The sequence below is a fragment of the Micromys minutus genome, assembly GCF_963924665.1.
Source record: "Micromys minutus genome assembly, chromosome: 13".
NCBI lineage: Eukaryota > Metazoa > Chordata > Mammalia > Rodentia > Muridae > Micromys > Micromys minutus.
The window spans coordinates 42,225,673-42,249,505 of record NC_137982.1 but is presented as its reverse complement, the minus strand read 5'-3'; the positions used below and the strand labels follow the sequence as shown (position 1 = coordinate 42,249,505).

General features: G+C 43.7%; 1 protein-coding gene across 2 annotated transcripts in view; it reads right to left on the bottom strand.

The window, feature by feature from the left end:
- CERS6 (ceramide synthase 6) overlaps window positions 1–21,807 on the bottom strand; it is a gene marked incomplete at both ends in the record, with an annotated part of 230,953 nt that extends 209,146 nt beyond the window's left edge. For both annotated transcript variants that reach the window (XM_080928227.1, XM_080928226.1), the window contains one exon: window positions 21,638–21,807. In XM_080928227.1, the coding sequence (XP_080784353.1) occupies window positions 21,638–21,807 (170 nt within the window). The remainder of the gene's footprint in view (window positions 1–21,637) is intronic.
- Between the last annotated feature and the right edge of the window lie 2,026 nt (window positions 21,808–23,833).

Genomic DNA, 23,833 nt, shown 5'->3' with positions numbered 1-23,833 from the left:
TGGCTCATACATTTGGTCCAAAGTCAAGGACTCATATTTGTTGATGATCAATCTGCTGGAAGCCTCCAAGCAGCGCATGGCAGCACCAAGCACAGACGGAGTAGATATGTGCTGTGTCTCTTTCAGTTTCTCTCCCTTCTACAGAAACATGAAGACTTGCTCTGATGACGTTATCTAACTGAAATCACTCATACAGCAGCTTTGTGAAATGATACCATGTTCAAATTCCATCTTCATAGCTCTTTATTGCCTTACTCTGAAGATTAAATTTTAACACATGAACCTTTGGAGGACAGACTATAATTGTATCTAATTAAAATAATTTGAGGGTCTGTGAAGGTTTCTCTACACTTACATAAAATGTCAATCTATGCTTGCAACAATGTATCATTTTTCTAAAGGGAAATAATTTCCAAGTCAAAACTGGTTTGAGTACTGTCTTAGTTACGGTTACTATTACTGTGATGAAATACTATGACCAATGCAAGTTGTGGAAAAAAGGGTTTATTTGGCTTACACTTCCACATCACTGTTAATCACTGAAGAAAGTCAAGGCAGGAACTCAAATGGGGCAGGAATCTGGAGGCAGGAGCTGATGCAGAGGCCATAAAGGATGCTGCTTACAGACTTGCTTCCCAGGGCTTGCTCAGTCTGCTTTCATTTAGAAGAGAGACACTAATGAGGGTAGCCCCATTCACAATGAGCTAGGAAGTAAATGCACCATTAGCTTGCCTACAGCCCTATCTTGAGGAGGCATTTTTTTCAATTGAGGCTCTCTCATCTCTGAAAACTGTAGCTTATATCAAGGGGATGTAAATCTAGCCAAGACAGATACTGTTTCACATTCAAGATACAGTAAGATAATGTTTGTATTGATGCAGAAATGACTCATTATTACTGGGCCAATATGTAAACCTATACTTGAAAGAAAACACATGGGTCGTTAACTTGGCCATATTCTCAATGTTACTCCAATTTAAGACACATGACAGTTGTACAGCTTTCTTTCTATACTAAACCCAAAACCAAAATGAGTTGTAGGATCAGAAAATAAAACTATGGAAGCCAAAGAGAATCCAGCGATTTCCTAAAGACCATGTTCAGACACAGACCTAATGAAGATGAGTGAGGCATTCACCAGAAATTACTGAATTCACGTCACACAAGGTTCATACCTCAAAACAACAATTAACAGCAGCAGATCAGATCTGACCATAAATTAAAATCCTGGGCAAAGCAGTCAGATGCAAAGTCAACTGGCTGTCCATGATGTGCGTGTATGTATGTGTACATGTGTGTAGAGAGGTGCATGTGTGCCTTTGTGTCATATACTAAAAGAGATTGTGTCCATCTTAGTCTCTTGAGACAGGGTCACTCAGGAAACCTAGGGCCCCACTTCATTTTCCCCCACTAGGCCAACAAGTCACAGAGATTCTCCAGTCTGTTTCTGCAAGGCTAGAGTAACAGGGTTGAATGACCCTGTCCAGCTTTTCAGGTGTGAACTGGGGTCACCATGCTAATGCAGACAGCTTCCTCACTGAGCTATCTCCTTGGCAGATTTTCCCAGATCCTCAAGACAGGTATTGTTGTGAAAGTTCAGTCCCAATCAGTGCTCAGTATTTGTTTAAGTGGAATGTGTTTTTGATATGACATGTGTTTTTGATATGATGTGTGCTTCTGACATGACAGGTGTTATCCATTCCTGTCTTTATGATACCCCCACTCTCTTCTTCTTTGACTTCTTCTCTAGTCAAAGAAGTCTAGCTGCAATTTACAGCCCTCCATCCCCCAGCTTGCCTAGGTTCTTGGCATTCCTACACCTCCTATTTGAATGTATGTTTACTCTGTTTGGCATGACAACCCCCAATCCTCACTTTTCACCCTGAATTTAGTGGTTCACACCTAGAGTCACACAGTTGAAGTTGTGCTGGTGAGTCAAAAAGAGACTGTCTGGAGACTGGGTCACATGACCTCAGAAAGCAAAGGGATCAAAAGCAATTCTTTTCCTTAAGCTCACACATCCCTTATCCTATGCAGACATCAGTCTGTAGGCACCATGGTGACTCTGGCTAGTCTGTCCTAGCAAATAAGATATGGAAAGGTAAATAAAGGAGACACACTGAAATCAGATAGACATCTCTGATCCTGGCTCTTCCACTAGTATCACACAACTGTGTGGTCTTAGTTGATCCAATAACCCTCAAAATCTGTTTCTTTCTCTGTAAAATTAAAAAGTTCAGTAATTTCAAAGTCTTCCTTTAGCACTGAAATTCTATTACTACAGTCTGCCAAACTCAAATAAATGAGTGCCCAGGTACATTCAAAGGCTTAGAATATCACCCAGTGTTACTCACCACTTCTTTCTATTAGAGTCAATAGTTGAAATTACATATATACTCTATGGCGAAACCACAGAAGAGAGCCCATAGACTTATACTACGACATGCATGGAAAGTAATTTAGAGTCCCTGATGATGGTTGATGAAAGCATTCTGAAGAGCCTGGCATATAAGCTTTTTCAAGGTTAGGGAAGCAGAACCTTTCAGGTGAGTACCTAATATTGACCAGATAGTGAGTGAGTGAGTGAGTGAGTCTCACTGAGTGAGTGAGTGTTTGTCTGCCTGCATGTCCCCCCTCCTTTCTCATCCTCCTCTTCCTTCTCTCCCTTTCCCCCTTCCTCCTTCTCACCCTCCCAACTCACTTTGGTTCAATGTGACCTTTATCTCACAGACTCAGAGGGCTTCCTTCATCTGTTCTAGATCACAGCTCTAAAACCTGGCAGTGTCAGAATTTGAACACAGGAACCCTGCTCTGCTCTGGCTCATTGAGGAGGTTTAGAGAGACATTTTTCTACATCAAGTACAGGAATCATTAACACTCAAGCTGCTTCCTAGGCCATAAGCAGACCCCCATAGTATTCTAAAATGTTCTATTGTAATGAGTTATGACTTACATCCTACCATTCCTTGAGACTAGTAAATGTTTCTCATAGGCATGTCTTCAAGTTCATATTTTCTTTCTTTGCTGGAATTTTAGGAAGGGGAGATTTATCCCCATGGGAACTGGTCCTGGTGGTAGTTCCAGCCGGGCAGAAGTGACACAGAAGTTCAAAGCACGACTGCTGTCCATTCTTGGCATATGCTGGCATCCAGAAAAGACCACTGAGGACATCATGGAGACCTTTTCTTCAGTTAGATGGAATGTGACAAGATAGAATTGCACATATGATCACATACAAGCATATGTACTTATTAGTATATCCAAATACATACTTAGACATAAAACTTTATTTGTGACTATTATTTGGAATAGGAAAGTATAAAAGTGAAGATTAATTGGATGGGGACTATGACATTGTTTAACTCAAGAGTTTGAAAACTTTGTGTTCAAAATATTAAGAGAAGTTATTATTACCAGGCAGCAAAATATACTGTCTGATATGTTACTTAAAAAAGAAAGCAGCAGAGACTTTGAGTATGATAAAAGTAGAACTTCAAAACAGAGGGGAAAATATGACTTAATAAATTGTTAAGACAACTGTCTAGCCGACTAGAAGAAAACTAAATGTAGAGTTCTCATTCCTGGCATTAAAATTTATGTTCTTTTTTCTAGCACTAAAATTAATTCAGCTCACATCAAAGATTTTGAAATGTATAAGCCATGCAATACTAAAAGAGGGCACTTCATTATACATGGTGAAAAAAATCACTGTAAGGGACAACTCTAAAGAAAAAACAAAACAAAACATAAAAACAAGAAATGGCATCCTAAATCTGAGTTGGAAAGCAGAGCAGTGAGCAGGAACCAGTTAAGCTCCATGGAATCTAAACCTGACCAGACAGCAAGGAGCATAAAGAGGACAACAGGTGCCTACTCATGCAACTTGATTCCCACAGTGAAGCTACTAGGAGGTGGGGATACAGGGGGTGAGTAAGATGACAGAGGAGCCATCTTGATTGGGACTAATAAAAGTGCTCTTAAAGAATAAGAGATAATCTTCCTTTTCCCTCTCTCTCTGTTTCTTACAGACACACACACACACACACACACACACACACACACACACACACACACTTCGCTTCTGCTTCCCTATTTCCCTATTAGCAAGAACGTGGCTATGTGCAAACAAGAACTTTTACTGTACAGCAGATCTGCCAATGTCTTGACCTTGCATTTCCTAGTGTGTGAAAAATAAATGAATATTGTTTGAATCCTCCATTCTGTTAATGGCATCTTGTCACAGCATCTTAAACTGACAAATATGCGTGGATACATATGGGAAAAAAAATTCTACGGCTGTCTCTGAGAAGGGTGCTTCATGTCACTCCAATGCCCACCCTCCTGATGAGTACGTTTTTTTAAATGAGACGTATGCTGGGATGGGTAATATTGATTGTCAACTTGACAGGATCTAGGGCTATCTTGGAGATAAACTTCTGAGCAAATGTCTTGAGGGAATTCCAGATTGGATTAAAATTGAGATGGGCAGACACACCCTACATGTGGGTAAGACGTTACACAGGCTGGAGTCCCAGTCTTGAAAGAAAAAGCAGAAGAGGGCTTAGCATGAGCACTCACAGGCCTTTGTCCTGGCTGTGAAACCATGTGACCAGCTATCTCTAGCTGCTTCTGCTATTCCTTCCCTGCAGGGATGGGCCATACTCTCAACTATGAGCCAAACTAAAACCATGCTTCTAAGGTTGCTTTTATCAAGTGTTCTGTCACAACCACAAGAAGAGTAATACACGTGTTATTCCTTTATCAGCTACCTTCTGAGGAAGTACACAGAGCTAGGTAATGTCCCAGGAGAGAAAGGCTCTAAGGCAGATGTCAGTTCATTAACAGTCAGACATTGTGCATCTGAGTAACTTTTCTACAGCCATGATAAAACACCACAGCCAAGATTAAGTTGGTTTAATCTTTTCAGAAGATTAGAGTCCATGATGTTGGAGAAAAGAAAGAAATGAGAGTTCACATCTTGATCCATTACCACTAGAGGGGGGAGGAGAGGGAGAGAGGGAAGGAGGGAAGGAGAGAGGAAAGTGAGAAAGAGGGGAAGGAGCTAGCTCTAACATGAACCTTCAACGCCTGCCCACAGGAACAAACTTCTAATCCTTTCCAAACATTTCCACCAACTGGGAGCCAAGTTTTCAAATATATGAACCTATATGCGCCATCCTTGTTTGAGATTACCATGCTGTGATTTCTTTTTTTTTTTTTTTTTGCCCAATAATTTGCTTAAGTAAGTTATAGCTTACATCTTAAGTACTCATCCTTTCTATGTGAGAAATAGAAATAATAATAACACAACTTAGCTTTAGGGGGTAATCTGAACCTCACACTTCACCTATAACCATTTATTTAACAATTTATTACACATTTAAGGTCATTCTAACCTGTTGTCTAAGGTTTACTTAGATAACAGGAATACTGAGTCCAAACAATCATATAGCTACTACTTATAAATGTTGGTTTCCTAGTTCAAACTCTTAGCCATAATTTCCATAAAATACATAGGAAAACAATGTCATCTACCATTTGTCATTAAAGTCTCACTTCTATCCTTATATTTTATACAGCCATAAAGTTTGATCATTGAGTTTAATGCATGGTCTTCTTTTCTTAATAGTTTTATCAAATCCGTAAGCACCAAGTAAAGTTTCTAGAGCTTTAAAGCTGTCTATCCATCCCAATAGAAGAAAAATAAAAATATTCTACAATATAAAATGTTTCTTCAAACATATACTTTTAATAAACCACTCTGGGGTATTGTTATCATTACAGATAAATATGTTTAAAGACACAAGGGCAATGTGTCATGATAACTACAATTTCCTTCATATACTATCTGGAAAGATATTAAGAATAAAATATTAAGAATCGCTGGATTTAAGAGGTATGAAAATGAATGTTCCTGACATTTGATTTTTGGCTTTCCTTCATGTTTTAACAATTTCATATAGGTCTAAAAACCTTAAGCATGGAACCAAATGCTCATTTACTGAAGCAGATAGGTATGGTGCTGTAACAGTACTGGAAGGTCATTTTCCTTGTAGAGCAAATCCAGCAAGGTAGAAGGCATATGGGGAATGGGTTTCCCATACAGTGCTGAGAGGGAGCATAAATTGCTACAGTATTTCTTGAGAGGTTCTGACAACATTAGCAATTTTAGCCTCTGACCCAGCACTTTTAACTCTGTGTGTTAGTTTGGAGTTGACACCTCAGTCAACTCAATATAATAATGAAGTTGTAACATTGTTTCTGAAAGCATGTATAGAGTATCTGAAAGAACTATGGCTCTGCACAGGATGCAACACTGTATCAGAACAGAACAAAGACCACTGTTCTACACTGGTCAGCTCTGGGAAACACTCAAGACACGCTGCTAAACTGGGGAGACGGGAAGTTCTATGGCAGAACTCAGAGTAGATTATTCTGTTTTTAAATAAATTTAATTATAATCTTTTTGTCTTATGCCCAAGTTAATGAACCAAACAAATTCTAGAAGGATATAAGTGTATTAACTTCTTACACTGGTCACACCTTAGGCAAGAATTGAGGAATCAGAATAAAAATCAGAATTTGGTTTTGTTTTTTTCTGCACTGAGTTTTTCAGTGAGATTGGAGTCATATAAAGTAGTATTTTAAACAATGTTTAAAGGCTTGATAATTTTAAATATTTAAAATATTTCCAATATTAGTATAGGGAAATGATATTCATCATTATAGACATCTGCTATTATCTGAATTGAAGATAGAGCCAAACAGAATAGAAAATGTTTCTTAAATAAGAACTTTTTAAGTAGAGTGTAAGTTTTAAATGCAAAACAGTATAGTGATTCAGCATGCTCAGAATAACAATGTAAGGTTTAAGGACCAGGATGCCTGCTGTGAGATACTGTCTTCTATCTGTGGCAGGAAAGCTAAACCCATGAACTTTCCACAATATGGTCGTCTAAGCAAGACCCACACAATGGCAGCACCATAAAACCCCAACCGAAACAAAGAATGCAGGCGACTAATGGCTGATGAGAGAGGGAGACTCTGTCTTCTCCAGGGACAAGACCCACGACAGCTCTCTTATCGCAAGTAGTCAGCCCTAAGCACATACTCAAGAGCAGCATGAATGAACTCAGCTGGTTGTATTTATATATACATGTACAGGTGTGTGTGTGTGTGTGTGTGTGTGTGTGTGTGTAAAACAATAATAATTAAAGATGAAAAGGTCTTGAATTTGATGGAGGGGCAACATAGGAGGAACTAAAATGGGAAAGAAAAGGGAGAAAGTGACCTAAATATAGTACATAAGTAGAATTTTTTCAAAATACATATATAATAAAATTAAGTAAGAAAGAAAAGTATTTTAGCTGGTCCCTTCTCGTACCTGCTTATAGTCTCACATCCTCTTCCCATTCTTTTCTAAAATAATTTATTTGCTTTTCTGCTACTGGTGGCATTAAGAATGAGACCTAGGTCTTTGTGACAGCGCTGTACACTGGGCTACATTCCCAGCCATATATGTCAGCCAAATACTAATAGGATTTTTACAGAAGCTCAACCATGCAAGTGAGGTGCCCTCGCCCTCACCCTCGCCCTCGCCCTCGCGAAAAAGCACACAGTTTTTGGTGGTGACACAGACCAGAGTCAACACTGTCTTTCATAGGAAACCAATGACTTTGAGTAGAGTCATGAACTTCTGTTGGCTGTCATAGGTTTTATGTCTTCACTCTGAAATGTACTTTTACTTTATTTACAAAACTAGGTCAACGATGATACTAACACAAGGAAGTTTATGAGAAAAGAAGCTAACAACAGTATCTTAATCTGTCTAACTAGTTAAGCATGTAAGTTAGGGCATTTTCTTTGCCGGGTGGTTAGCTTGCCAAAAACGAAGCCATCTCCAAATGGAGGTCCTTCGATGCCCATGATCTTCTTCCTGGCCGAATAGAGCTGCCAGGGAGCTGACACATCAACGTCAAAAAGCTTTAATTACTAAAGCATTAATTAATAAAACACATCTTCAGTGGGCTCACTTTGTTGTTGTGATTCAGTGATCTCGTCAGTCAGGCATATTTTGTACGTGTGTCTGTGTGTGTCCTGTACATATAAGCCAAAATAGAAACCAAACAATACAGCTGTTTGCTGGGTAAGCGGTAACTACACATTTGAGATCTGGGGTTTACTGTCAGCGCTAAGACCCATTAGGGTATACTGTGATTGAAGCAGGTTCTAACAGGCTTTGGTCTAAGTCAGAGTTCTAGATCTTTCTGGCTGTGGTACACACTGGACATCAACACAATCAATGTCACTTCTCGCACTTCCTCTCTCTGGGTCTCACGTTCTCAAAACCCGAGCCCTGGCCTCAGGACCAGAAATAAGACCCTTAACTCCACTTGCAAAGGTGAGCACATCTCCTGCTCCTCCGACGGAGTTCCTGGAGTAGCACCCTCACTCTCAGACGGACATTCAGAACAGGCCAAATTCAAAGTTCCTAGGACAAAGTGCACCCAATTAGGAACACTCTAGACAACATGAAAGGCTAAACATTCCTTGGATTATCTGAAAGTTGGGGAAAGGTTTAGACACTGGCTGACACAGTGGACCAGACACTGATATGTAAGAAAGTGGGCAAGCTCCCTTCTGCTTTCAGTACAACATTTCTTTGTCTTATCTTCTACTTTGGAGAGAGAGAAAAAACGAGAGAGAGAGAGAGAGAGAGAGAGAGAGAGAGAGAGAGAGAGAGAGAGAGAGAGAGAGAACTGTCAAGCCAAAAATCTGTCATCTCAACATTGTGAAAAACAATAACCCACCACCTATCCTTTTTTTTTAATCAGAAAAAAAATATAACCTCGTACCATGAAGTCATGTCTGAAAACAGTGTGAAACATGTATTCCATATCATTTATTTCAGTTTCAAAACATAAAAGAAGTTTAATGTTGGAGTTAGACAGCACCGTGCTGAAAGCTCCCAGGAACTCACTGTGCATGTAGACCGTGGGTCTCACTCACCATTGCTCTAGCAAATACAAGTGACACCAGCCAGGCACAGCTGAGGGCCAGAGTCATGAGTCCCTTCAGACTGCTTCCACACACCATACACTTTGGACTTGATGGCATAGCCTATTTCAAGAGAGAGGGGCACTAAGATACAGAAGAACAAGGAAGTGGAGCACAATGGTCGAAAGGAGGCAGCAAGTCCCAGCTGTTGCCCACTAGCTGCCCTACTGTGAGTAGTGCATGGCTTGACTTGACACGGTGCCAGAGGAGGACAGCTGAGGCAGGCCACGAGGGAGGGCTGACAACCATGAACCTCGCTCTTAATCAGAGAGCCACCGCTAATGGTATCTCTGAGGGAGGCAAGCTCAGAGTGCCTGGAATCTCCCTGCACATCATCGCTCCTCAAACGCTAAGTCGGGCGACATGTTTATTTCCGGAGCCCGGTTTCTTCAAACAATCACAGGTACCTAACTCTGGCGAAAGCAAGAGTCACACACTGCAAAGCTCAGCACAACCAGAGACACATGGGCAACCGAGTGCTTGCTGGCCTGCCCCTGCCTCAGAAGTAACAGCTGGTGGACAGCCACCTCCTGGGTGTCTGTTTTTGAATGCTCTCTCCCTTTACAAGCCACAAGCAGCCTGTTGAGTGTGGCCGATGAACAATCAGCTTAACAAGCTAGATGGAACACATAGTGGGAGCCAAAGCCGGGGCAGGGTGGGGGAGGTAAGTACATGGTTTCAGTGACACATGGGGTCAAACATGTGGGTGGGAAGGAGCCAGTACACAGAGAACTGGCCCTGGGCACCTGAGAGCCACGACCCACACTCTGAGAAGTCTTTTGATACTCTTCATTAAAAAAGAAAGTCACAAATCTTGGCATGTGGATGACTGGCCAGTCTCCATGGAGCCTCATTTCTACAGTCTCTCTTGGTCTCTGTAGGGTGAGGCAGTGAGACTATGTTCACTGTGCGAATGACCTTGGCTGTGACTCACGTGTAGCTAGTGGGGAGGATGGTAAGTCTAGCTCTCCCCGAACTCAGGGTCTTTCCAAAAGGGCACTGTCTGCAGTTTACAGGCTCTGCCAGGATCTGGTGCCATAGTCCCTCTGTGGCTCCAGGGCTTACTCATCTGCCATGCCCATTTAAAGAGACCTAGAGCTTTTCGTCTTGGCCGTTATTCCTCAGTGTGGCCTTCAGATGATGGGCATCCCATACAACGTGTGACAGTGATGTTACAGGTCACCCAGCTCGTGAAGAGTATCTCATGGCTTTAACACAGTTGTGTTTAGCATTGGCTTCCTTGGAAGCCTAACAACTTTGAGTCAGTTTTTCCTTTGTTTTTAACATCACCTACAAATAATAGACTTCCTTTACTGCAAGCGACCGATCAGTCACCACCCACCCTCACATCAGCACCCAACTAGTGGCTGACCCACAGTAGACTGAAGTACTTTGTGAAGAGTAAGTTTCAACTTCCTTCAAAGCAGGAAAGTTCACATTTCTGCTGAACTATGGCTGAAGCAGTTTTTGGGCTTGCCACTGTAAAAAATGTGGTTTTATTTATCTCTGCCCTACTTCCTCATTTAAAAGACAACCCACCACAACATACTGTACTAAATCACCCTAAAATACTGTCAGTGCCCTTTTCTCCAAAGTGGCAGATTTAAAGTGTTATTTACAGGGCCAGACATTTACAAATTATATTTAAATTATGGCTAGTTGGAAAAATGTCCATGGCTGAGAGCAAATCCTTCCTGCATAGCTGGAGTCAGGTGAGATTAGACACACACACACACACACACACACACACACACACACACACACACACCACACACAAGATGTGGCAAATGTGAAGGTAGTCATATGTTTTTCTAATGGAAAAGACACAAATGTATTTTTCCCAGCCCATTTTGAATGTTTATAGGTTTTTTTTAATAAATATGATCTCAATGGTAATGGACTGAAGTTTCTATTTTAATTTAACTATTTTAAATTGTGTGTATATTGTGTGACAATTAGTTTGTGCATATGAGTACCTGCAGAGGTCAGAGGGGCATCAGATACTCTGGCAGCTATGAGCCACCTAACTGCGGTGTTGGACACATAGCTTCCTTCCTTTGTAAGCACAGTACACAGTCTTAACTGCAGAGCCTTTTCTTCAGCCCTATTTCTTTTCTTCCTCAGCATCAAAAGGAAGTAAACCACAGGACCAAAGTTCTGAAAAGAATCAGCCGGTGTCAGTGTTGCTGCTTTCCCATGTTGGAAAGCTATTAGTAAGAGAAAAAGAGCTCTGAGCTACCTGGTTATTAATGCCCAAGCCCATCAAACTGTATTACATGAGTAGGAAGTAGCTAAGACCCTGTCCTTCATGAAGCTGCTAGGGCTTTTCTGACAGATACCACTAGAACAATCAGAATCTTCCCAGAAGACAAACCTAAAGAAGAGGAGGAAAGAGAATAGGGAACATACAAGTCCAACAAGAGTAGATGTCCTGTATAGATAAGACTGGGTCTGTCCAGGAAGTGGGTCTGTGTGCATCATACACAGTGTGGTCAGCTAAATGTGGTATCTGGACGTCAGAGTTCCGCCACACCCCAGAAAGTGAAGAGACACATGTGTGGCCAGAATAATCCTGCAGGAAGAGCAGCCACTCCTCCAACCATTCTCATCCCAACCTTACACTCTGTACCTTTTATGGAGAAAATGTGTTTGGAGGGGTTAACTTGTTTCTAGGCCCCGTGGCTGGTAATGGCAGAGCCAGAATAAGGTTCTGATCCTTAGTCAATATGAATGCCAATTTTTATGTTTGCCATACCACTGGTAGTAGCAAACGAACCCATTTCCCTTGAGACTACAGGCAATAAAACAGAGTCTCCAGAATGAAATCAGGCATGGGAAGTGAGCTGAGATCCCCTGCAAGGTACCCTTCACAGACAGAAATGGAGTTTCCTTAGAAGACCCTAGAAAAAGAATTCTCCCAGGAGCTTCCAGTCAAAGGTGCAGGATCCAGGGTCCAGGGCTCCAGGGATCCAGGGGTCCAGGGCTCCAGGGATCCAGATTTGGTGTGGCTCCGTCACTGGCCATCGCCTCTTCAAAACAGATCACTTTTGTGTAACCAAACAAGCAGTCCCTGGTGCACAATACTCATTACAGACAGTTGAGGGGTGTGCCCGCTTCCTCCTCCCTCACCAGCCAGGCACACTGCTGAAGATAGTGCTTCAAGACCAAGACTAAATATTTACTCAACCAAAAATTAAATCCTCCAGTCCCAGGGTCAAGCACATAAATGGGCCTCACAGCCTGCACCACAGTACCCTCTCCATGCCCCGCCACACACACCAACAGCCTAAATTCCATTACTGAACACTAATTCCCAGTCGATGCTAATGACATAATGTGTGTTTTTAATTGGGTCCCCTTTCAGAACTACAAAGCCGGCACCTCAACCCCCATTTTTCAGTTGAGGACAATGGATTCTAGAGAATTCAGCCCATTGCTATATAGGTGGTAAAAGAATATCCAGACTTTAACCCAAGTTGAATAGTCTTTCTGCTATCTGTTTGTGTACATATTAACTCTAGTTATAGCTCTCTACATGTCTAATTACGTGCAGGAAACACACAAAACCATTTCAGTGCACCATTCTCATCACGCCTTTGGATGCTCCTGAAGACACGCCCGCTGACACTTAACACCATCACTCTCTACAGCACCAAAGTGACTGATTGTTACTTTCTCCATTTTCCAACACTCAGGCTACTGTGCCCAAATTGCTGTTCTGCTTAAATGGCCACGTCACTTCATTCTGCTTTGAAACGGTGATCTATTCAAACAAGATCTGCAGAGCCACTCTGACTAGTTGGCAGCGCTCACTGGTATTGGCCAAACAGTCTCATACAAGATTTCTGGATGGCTTTTCATATCCTCTCCCTAATTTAAATGATCCCTCTCCCTCTCTTGAGATTCCCTGGTGCCCCTAGTGCCTCTAAAGTGTCTTAACTAATGAGAAGAAGGAGGAGAGAGAAGAGAGAAGAGAGAGGGAGGGAGGGAGAAAGGAAGGGAAGCACAGAAAATAAAGAAGCCATGCTTTCAGCCAGCTCCAGGGAAGCGGGAATAGCTTGTAACCTGAACACCTCCCAGATAAGATGTGACATTTATGCAGACAATGGCAAGTCCCAGCAAATGTTAGTCCTAGGTCACTGTACAGAGAGATTACCTAGTAAAGGAATCTCTCTCTCTCTCGTAATTAAAAACCATTCAGGTATTTCCACCACTTCCCACAATCCAATTCTGAGATAATAAATGCAAAGGTCTGAACAGGACACACTAGCACTCTGAAAGACACTGGGGGGGGGTCCTTTTGTGAAAATGTCCCAAATATTCTCATAGATGATTTAAAGAAAGTAGAGTTTTATACAAGGGCTGGACACTGTAATCAATTTTCAAAACAAGTGTTCTGCATGTATCGGCTGACACATCCAAGCCAATGCACCATACGGCTTTCAGAAAACTATATTCAGATGTTCTAAACACTTGCTTACACGCTTCACATGACGACAGCAAGTGGAAAGAGGCAAGAGAATCAAACCTGATCTCACCTCTCTGAAATCCCCTCAGAAGCATCAGTGGCCCAGGCCACATGGCTCAGGAGAAGGCTACTCCGCTGCTCTTGCTTGTATAAAACGGACCCTGTACCGACTGGGATACACTTACTGTAACCCTGAGATGCTGGAGAACCACACACACTGAGTAAGTTCTTCTAGAACCGTGCACACCCCCTTGGGAAGCCATGCACCATGCTTTTCTAGAGCCTCGTACGCCCTCTGCCATGCTGATTAACAAACAGACTCGCCAGCCTTGGTGGTGTAGGCCTTTAATCGAAGCATCTGGGAGGCAGAGGCCAGCGGATCTCTTGGGAGTTCAAGGCCAGCCAGGGCTACATAGTAAGTTCCAGGACAGCCAGCGCCACATAATAAAAACTTGTCTCCAAATAACATAAAACTAAATAACTAAATAACGAGACGAGCTCTGCCGTGCAAGTGCCTTCCACAGAAGCTCAGCAAGCTCATGTGATTACTGATCTCTGGATCTCAGAGCCTCTTACCTCCCCTCCCCCGCACCTCCCCCCACCACTCCCCCCCCCCACCTGTGCCACCACATAACTCCAGAAGAGGACCAATCATCAACCTGAAGTAACTCAGTTTAATGCTTCAGGGGACTGACACCAAGAGGAGTGGCCCATCTGTTTCACCCAAGAAGGCGCCAGCCTAGATAGGACACTGAAAATAGTTATGTCTAGGGAGTGACATTTTTTAAGTCACTGAAATCTCTATTTTTTTTTTCTCTCTTGTTGTAGTAAAATGCATTTAACACAAAAGGTCTAACCTTAATCGTTTTTTTTTTTTTTAAGTGTACAATTCCTTTTTACTGCTGCTGTCTGAATGTTTCTGGCTCACTGCTTCTCCAGTTTCGTAAGCTGAAAACGAATTAACAACATGGTGGCGGCGTTCGGTAGGTTTTGGGACGTGTATTTTTCTATGGGTAAATTATCGTTTTTTTAAAGATTTACTTTTAGTAGTTTCAACTATGTTCATAGAAGTCAGTGCAGGTGCCTGTGGAGGCCAGAGGACATAGAGTCGCTGGAGCAGAAGTTAAAGGCTATTCTAAAATACCCTCCTACAGCTACACACACACACACACACACGTGTGCTAACCAAACGCAGGTGCTCGACAAAGTAGTACATGCTCTTCACAACTGAGCCATCTCTCTGGCTTTTGAAGTCAAAAGTTCAGAATGATAGCAATGAATTTAGACACTATCTTCCTCCAAGGGCCCCTTCCTGGAAAAGCTATTCACTGTCCCCAGCTCTGCCCTTACCCTTACCACCTCACTCTCCACCACAGACTCAAGTGTGCACTACTCCCCCTGACAGCACCCCTCTGCTGTGCCCTCAGAAGTCTTCCTGATGAGAAAATGTTTGTAGGGAGAGGCAGGAGGAAATACGAGAGTGTAAACATAACCAGATAAACTGACCAAGACAAGACAGGGAAGAAGGAGGAGGAAGTGCAGGAGGAGGAGCAGAAAGAGAAGGAGGAAGAGGAAGAGAAGACAGAGAAAAAGGATCACCATTTCTCTGCCAAAAAGAAAGATAAACCTCATCTCTTCATCTCAGTAAGAAAATATCCATGACTTCAGAGAAAGCAAAATATAAGCCACTGATTGATTTTGAAATGAGTTAAAGCCAAGGAGTTGACACATTCAATTCATATTTTAACAGAAAACTATCTTTAAGTCTCCTAGGAAATCTGTACTCGTCCCAAAGACTGCCAAGGATTATTGTCCTTCTAGACAATGATCTGGTAACCTGTATCCATCAAGAACACTGGGGCAGTTATTCCTTAGGACTTAGAAATGCTCCTTCTAGAACACACGTGGTTAGGAAATCAATGGAACTGAAAGATTAATCTGCAAAAACTAGAAAATAGCCTCTAAGCCCAGCAAAATTATCAGTCCCTGGTGTGGAATGGAGGGGGGTGAATAAAATCTTAAGGATAATGATTATCAAGGTGCCACCAACAGGAAAGGGCAATTAGGCTTTAGGAGGCCAGCATGTTTAAACGACAACGAGATAAGGTAAAGGGTAATCCAACCATAAGACCAAACCAAATTGGTCCCCCACCCCATACCCTGAGAAGTGGTCAAAAGAAGATGAAAGGGGAAAAATAGAAAATTTTGCTTTAGAAATCTGGTTTTGTCTGGTAATGGGGAGAGAAGGGTAGTCTTTTTATTTTATTGTGTTGTATTTTTTATTCTTATTCACTTAACATCCTGCTCACTGCCCCCATCACCTCTTCCCACGGTCCTTCTCCCCTCCCCCTCCCCTCTGAGCAGATGAGGACCCCACTGGGTATCTCCCCACCTTGGCAGAGAAGCTTAACCTTAATAAATGTAAAGTGAGCAGTGAGCAGGCTTGGGCTCCAGAATTTGTCAGCAAGGCTTAGTCAGGTACCTTAAGGAAAACATGGTGAGGCCTGGCAAAGCCATGGACGAATCCATCTGAAGCCCCATTTCCCCTGGCTGCCCTTCTCCAGCCCAAACAACTACTTCTGAAACACCCTACAAGCTAGGAACTCCAGAGAGGAACTATGCAGGCTTCCCTCCCTGTGGGGGAACAGAGCGGCTCAGGGAAAAGCCCCCAGTAGAGCCTGGACACTGGTTTCATAACACGGAATGTCTGTAAGTCACTTGTGGTCATGTGAGTTTTTTTTTCACAGACTTCCTCTACTGTCCGGTAGCACAGCACACCAAGAACCAATCAGACCTTTTGCCCCCAACTCAGCCTGTTACAAATAGCTAAATTATTACACCATCACAATGCAAACGTCTTATTTTGCTGAATGAAAAAGTCTTGCTAAACTTCTTCAAATAACACTGTCCATTTTATTTCTTCACCCACAAAAAAAAATTAAAAATTAAAAAAAGAAAAAAATCCATGGTAATAGATTTTTTTTCCAACCCAGGATAAAAACCATAATGGAGACAAGACTCTCATTGAGTGAGAACCCGGCTCTTAGCTCTTACACCTGTCTGTGACACAGCAGGTGTATACGGTTTTAATCTCTGTAACACCATTTATCTAATAAGCTAAGTAAGGTGCTTCTGTAGAGTTTAATGTCTAACCCTGAGTTCACGCAGAGAAAATGCTCCTGGAAGGTTGTCCCTCCCTTCTGAACTGCGTTTGAAGATACCTGCAATCCTTTTATAGTAACACCTATCCGTACTGGACTTAAATCGGCTCCGGTACGTTTCGGCTCCGGTATGTTTCCGTGGTAGTCCTTCTCTAACTCCCCGACTCACACACACCACCCCCTCCATGATTTCCTATTCCCTAGCCCTTGCTGCTCAGGGGTCCTTACTTGATTCGTGAGCAAGGCAAGACTTAAGAAAAATCATAAGGAACGGGCTGCCAGCTAGACATCTCCTTCCACAAAACTAAGACACCTGTGACCCAATGGTTTGGGAAGACACTGTGAGCTGGGGGTCAACTCCTAAGTGGTGTGGCACTGAGAGCCACCCTTGTCAAGCACGAGCTACTGCTCTCTCAGACAGTCAGATGTCAGCCCAACACTGGATCCCAACAGAAAGAGTTCTGAACGAGATCAAACAACTGTTTTCTCTGTAGAAGTTTCCTTTTGGGTAGTCAGGAAGACTGTAGAGTTTTTGGAGCACAAGTGATAAAACCGCAAATGAGCCTTTTGTTCTCCACATAGTAGAAAACTACCTTTAAAACGAGTGACTAGAATATTTCTACATAAATAAAGTTCTCTTGATTCTGAGAAGGCTTATTTCGGATTCCCAAAACATGATGGTAAGCCTCTGTCAGAGTCAGTCCCGTGAGGTAATAATTAACATCTTTGGATTCAGAGGATCCACCAGAGTCGGAGATTTGAAAGCAAGGGTAAAGTAGAGGCCCTACCGCACAACTCCCACCCACCCCATCTTTTCATATCTACACGACCTGAAGCAGTGAGAAGCTTGCTGAACCACCACAGCCATGGCATCATGATTAGTTACTGCCAAAGTCATCCAGCTAAGTATCTGCCAACAGATGGATGGAGAAATAAATCATACACACAAAATGGAGCACTTGCTGACCTTAAGGAAAGTCTGTCTTTCATTTTGTAATACATATGAGGTAAAATAAGCCAGATCTTTGAGAACAAATACCACATGTTCATGCAGATACATATATACATATATGTGTGTATACATGCATATACACATGTATGTACATACTCACACATATATACATATACACACATATAGATGTATATATAGATCTTTACACACATGTATATGTCTATATATATATGTATATATCCATACACACATGTCTTCACAGCTTACATGATCACTTTTGTATAAGCAGAGAGAAGAATGAAAGTTACTAGAGGCTCCTGTGTAGAGGAAAATACAGATGGAGGTCAAGGTGGGCAAAGTTTTAGTCAGAAGAAGTGTCTTTTTAAGATCTATTACTTAGGAAGGCAACTGTGTCAAATAATATTGCGCACACTGCTTAAGAACCCCCAAGGATAAATGCTCATGTGAGAAGAAACAAGTTTCTCGGGTGATAGGTATGTTTGTTCACATGCACTGCAGTGCATGTTACCCCACAAATACACCTTTTGTAAGGCCATTGGGAGAGAATAAAAAGAAGACATCTCCTATGCCATAAGTAACAACAACTAAAGACTATCTTTCAATGGCCATTTGGTTTTGAGGAATAACAGATTCATGGCAGGATCTTGGCCAAGCTTGAAATGCATGCTCACTAGAACTTGGCTGTTCCGATTGTGGGCAGAACTGTCTACATCTTTCTTAAATCCACCAAGGAGAAAATACAGGAAAGTTGCCTCTCACAAGAATAATTTCAAGGGGTTGTATTTGCCAACAGGGATTCAACCAAACAAACTTCTCATGCATGGCCCACTTTTTAAAAAGTGAAGTTGGAAGAAGCCTTTGTTACAATTCCCATGGAACAGTCTGAACAGGAACAAGCATAAAATCAAGACACCAAATAGATGATAATTCTACATTATCAAGTGTATTTTTCTGTCATCACGTCACCAACATAATGGGAGACACTACAATTTTTATTCTTTTGATTTATTTTGTTTTTGAGACAGGATTTCGGTTTCTCTGTGTAGCCCTGGCTCTTCTGGAACTTGCTCTGTAGACCAGGTTGGCCTGAAACTTAAGAGATTCACCTGGCTCTGCCTCCCCAGTGCTGGGATTAAAGGCATGATGCTATTTGTTTTCCAACAGTTCTACTCTGCTCATCAGATAGTGTGTACACTTGCTCACACCATTTCTCTCCAGGGCTAAGGGTAGTTAGCACAAGTCTGCTGCTAAGAGCCTGGAAGGTCTGGGTATTTCACAAACTCAAGTCAGTGACCTTAGACTGATCTATTTTTAATCAGCCATGCTGGGATACCATATTGTTCTCCATATGCTGTTGTAAAATGACATGCCCTGGCCACTACTGCCTCCTCTGCCACACCCCAACAGTGGTAAAAAATAAAAATTAAAAAAAAGCTAGTCAATTGATAAGACCCAACTCAGTGAATTCATTAGTGCTTTCCTGTTTGGAGAGAAAGGCATAATGCTCAAGACACATTCAAGTGTGTAATTCTGCAAAAACTTTACCGACTTTTCTTAATGGGAGATAAAGATCTTGGATAATCAAGGATCTCCTGGTATGTTCTCAAGTTTGAGGTAAATGACAATCAAAGAAAAGACTCTTAGAGGAAGTGTCTCTATTATAAAAGCACTTATTTTGTGATGTGATTCTTTCATGTTAGGCAATAGGGAATGCCACACCAAAAAAAAAAAAAAAATTCCAGGTGCATTATGTCAAAAGGGTACCTAGCATGAGCTATATTTTTTACCACAATACAGTCTGGCTCAAAACTACAATGACACTGGCGAGATGCACACCACAGGTTGAATAGCAGAGTGTGTACTTTAGGTTTGATTAAAAACCCAAAAATGTAGAACTTCTAACTCCAGATGTAACCACTCTCTGACTTTTAATTATGGTTAAAGTTACATCTGTCACAACCATAGAAGGAAGAAACAAAGTAGTTACCCTCCAAAGTCTGCAGCATCCTACCATACAAGCATGACAAAGAGTCATTATTCATTTCCTAGACAGTCCATTAATATCATGTTGATGGCCTCTACAGCACATGTGCGTGTGTTCCGGCGTGCACGCTCATGATCTCTCTCTCTCTCTCTCTCTCTCTCTCTCTCTCTCTCTCTCTCTCACACACACACACACACACACACACACACACACACACATATCACTACTGGTAGTTGATGGCTGCTTGCTGATCCTTTTGTATAAATTCTTAAGACAAGTCATCCAATTACTCTAGAAAGAAAAATATTTCTGGAAAAGGAAAACTGAACCTTCAGTCTGATGTTACCTCAGTGGGGTGTATGTGTGTGTGTGTTGAGGAAACGGTAGCTTTCACATATGGTTAATCAGCTGCCTTGGTTTTTGTTCTCCAAGATCTACTACTAAAAGATTTTCTTTAAAGTAGGCACCCAAAAGTGAATCCAGACAGATTTCAGCAGGTGTCATCCAGCAACTGTGTGTGGAGCCCCACCTCCCCCATACTGTTCCACAACAGCCTGCTATTATTCCTCTCAGCTTGTCTTTGCAGAAATGGCAAGGCTAGACCTGAGTTCCTATTTCCTGAAGGTAAATACTTGCAACCTTCAAACACACCAGTTTTGTCACAGAGAGACACGGCGCTGGATCAATGACATATTTGCACCGGATTCCAACCCTTTTAAAAGAGAGGCTGTCCCTTTGTGCGAGTCAATTTTAGCATGGCAACAGCTGACTGAGTTCACAATCAACCACACTGCCCATTGAAAAACACACCTTCCTTAGAACAAAACACACTTTTTCTGTTCCCAGGAAGCTTTGTTGCTATTTCAGGCCACAAGAGACACAAAAGATACATTCTGACATCCTCAATAGTGGTTTTAGGCAAACCAAGAGTAAACAAGATAACAGTAGCAACCTGAGAAACAGCCAAGGTGAGCTGGAGGCAGAGAAGAGAGGTTGGAGTAGAAATGGATATTTGAGATCTAAGAAATCAGCCTTTCCTGATGAATGGAGGTAGGAGGAGGAAAGAGGAAGGCGATTTTTTTTTCAGTTAAAAGAAGTGTACGGTGCCGATTTTGTTTCACGAGTGAGTGTTTAGTGCACAGCAGGCAAAATCTAGTTCCGTGACTTAAGGCTGATTCAATGAGAGTAACACAAGTTTGTGTGAGGCTACAATGGCGAGACCTAACCACATCGAGCACTCATACCAAGAATTATGTGACAATTCTCTTAACATTTCAAGTGTCTTCCGGTACCAGCAAGAAGCTTATGATTAGTCACGGGGTTCTACTATCGATTCGAATGACTATTTCGATGGTCACCGGTCCTGTTCTACCCTCTTTTAAAGAAACCGGTAACGATCCGGAGTGCTGTCGTCACCGATTTCACAGGGCCTAAAACTCGGGTGTCACGGACGGAAGCCAGGGAGCAAGCTGGAGCCAAAGGTCCGGGCAAATTCTTCTGCAGCGCGGCCCGCGTGCGTGCGGGAGTGGAAGGGCTGGAAGTGTGTGCGCTCCTCCTCCCTCCGGGCCGCGCGTCCCCATCGTTCCAGGCTGTCAGGTGGGTGGCGGCGAGCCTCGGAGGAGAAGCCCAGCCTGGAAGCACCTAGTGCGGCTCTGAGGGAACCGGCCGAGCCCCCGGCGCAGCCGTTCCCCCCGGCCAGCCTCCGCTCACCTTTGTTCGCCGACCCTCTCTGGGAGGAAGAAGCCGGGAAAGGAGGAGCGCGGGCGGCGACCAAGCGCCCCGCCGCCCCTTCGTGGCGCCCCGGAGGAAATCCGCGGTCGACTTGGACCCTCTCGGACTCCCCAGAAGCCAGCCGGGCCGAGGCATCGGGGACCCCACAGTGAGCACAAAGGTTGGGAGGTGTGAGCCCAAGCGCGGGGGCGTGCGCCACGGAGCAGGCGAGTGTGCACGCGTGTGCGTGTGTGCAGGAGAGCAGGCACTCCGGCCCTTCTTACCTCTCGAAGATGAGCCGCACCATGAAGATGCAGAAGGCCAAGGGGAAGGCGAGGTAGAGGTCCTCCGCCTGCGGGAAGGTGGCTTCCTCCGTGTTCTTCAGGTCTGCCCAGGTGACATTGTGCGGAAGCCAAAACCGCTCGTTCCAGAACCAGGCTAAGATCCCTGCCATCTTGCTTTGTCCACTCCCGTATCGCTGCTCCCGCGCTCCTCCGAGCTCTCTGCAGCGCAGGGCACTGGGGATGCGCGCTGGGTTGGCCCGGAGCCTGTGCCGCTGCCGCTCCGCCTGCCGCCGCCTCCTCCGCGGCCGCTGCACTCTCGGGCTCGCCGATCCGCTCCACTCCTCCCTCTGGCCGCGCTGGGAAAAGGGCCGCCTCGCATGTCACGTGGCAGCCTGGCCGCACGCCCTGATTGGCTAGTGTTCCTGTCAAACACCGAGGCACACGCGGCCGGCTCGCCCACGCCCAGGGAGCTGCGGGCCGCGCTCCGGCTCTGGACCCGCACCTGGAGCGCGTCTCGCACCTCTGTCCCAGCCCCAAGTTGCGTCGCACCTGATCAGAACGCCAGCTCCTGCCCCATTGGAGTTTCTGCGCTCTTGTCCTCTTCCCGAGCACATGGAGGCAAAAGGGAGCCTGGCAGGGGCCGAGCTTCCAGAGAGCCCTGCTCTGAAAAAGAGCCTGAGAAGAAGAAGAAGTAGGGGGCGCAAAGGAGGAAGGAGTGGGAGGGGAAGGATCATCCTCTCCGGTGCTAAAAGAAAATCAGGAACTGGGGATTGGATGATTTGGCAAGAGACTTTTGCCTCTGACCGAGCCTCACCCCCTCCTTGACCTTCGTGCCACGTTTTACATTACTGCTTCTCTTTGAGCTGGCTCCCCAAGGAACGAGGCCCCTAATTTTGATTAGTGAAGTAGCACAAGAAATTAGGCATTTGTGATTGATTAATGAATTGTTTGATGATAGTGTGTGATGGTGACAGCAGCTTGTAACAGCAGTATTATGGGAAACAGCTCCAGCAACCTCTGAAAATACTGTGGGAACCACAATTTGACTTCGTAGATAATGGGGAGGGAGTGTATTTATTCCTTCTCTCCCTCCCTTTAAAGCAAACTCTCAAGACCTCCAGATTCTCACCTCCTGCTCTTTAGTGAGCTTCCATTCATGCCTTCCCCACCCATTGAAATCACTGGAGATCAGCTGTGATTGCAAAGGTCAGCTCCTGCCTTAATAATTCAGGCTGCTTGGCATACGGCTCAATCAATGAAAATGTATTTCTCATACTTCCAGAGGCAAAGTCCAAAGCCAAGGTTCTAGGGAATCTAGTGGGTGGCAGAGACACCGTTCCTGGACTCCTCCTGACAGGTGGTTGCCTTCTCAGAATTTCTTGTCACGGAGACCGAGAGAGTGCACCCTTGTATCATCTTACTCGGGCACTAAGCAAGGCTTCACCCTCATAAGCTAATTACATCCCAAGGTTTCATCCTCATAAGCTAATTACATCCCAAGGGCTTAGCCTCCAAATGCCAGTGCATTAAATTCCAGGAGAACACAAACTTTCAGGCCCTAGCAGTTTCTCTTTGGCTGGTCAAATGACGCATCTCTCCTCCAACCCTTTTCTTCCAGTGGCCATGGCTCAGGCCAAAAGGCAACAGTCACTTTCCCCCTTCCCTCTAGCTGGCCTACCTCCTTTCTAACATCACAAATTCTCCCAAAGTCATTTTAAAGCCATAGCCTTACACCCTCCACCGCCTGTTTGGCTACCAGCTGATCTAAACAGCCATACCATTTCACATCTGAGTAACCCCAGTCACCACCCATCCCCCAGTTGTCTGTCACTGTCTTCTCTTGGCCACAGTGACCGAGTTCACATTTTTGTCACATAAGTCTGGTACTTACACCCGATTCATCTCCGTTCCCCCACCATGACAATGTCTTCAGACATTTGGTCCCATCATCTCCATATCAGCTGTGCCCCCCCCCCCGTGTAGCCCCCATGGCCCCCTGCTCTTTACTATACCCACACAGTCTGTCTGTGTTTTTCTCTGTCCGTGGAACACCTTTCCTAAAATAGCTTTCTTCTCTTCATTTTGCTCTGGATAAAGCCTTCCCTTTGCCATCCAAGTTAAGGTACAATCATTACTCCCCAAAGCTGTCACCACCATCAACACAACCTTTGTCTCTAAAATAGAAGCTTCAAAAAG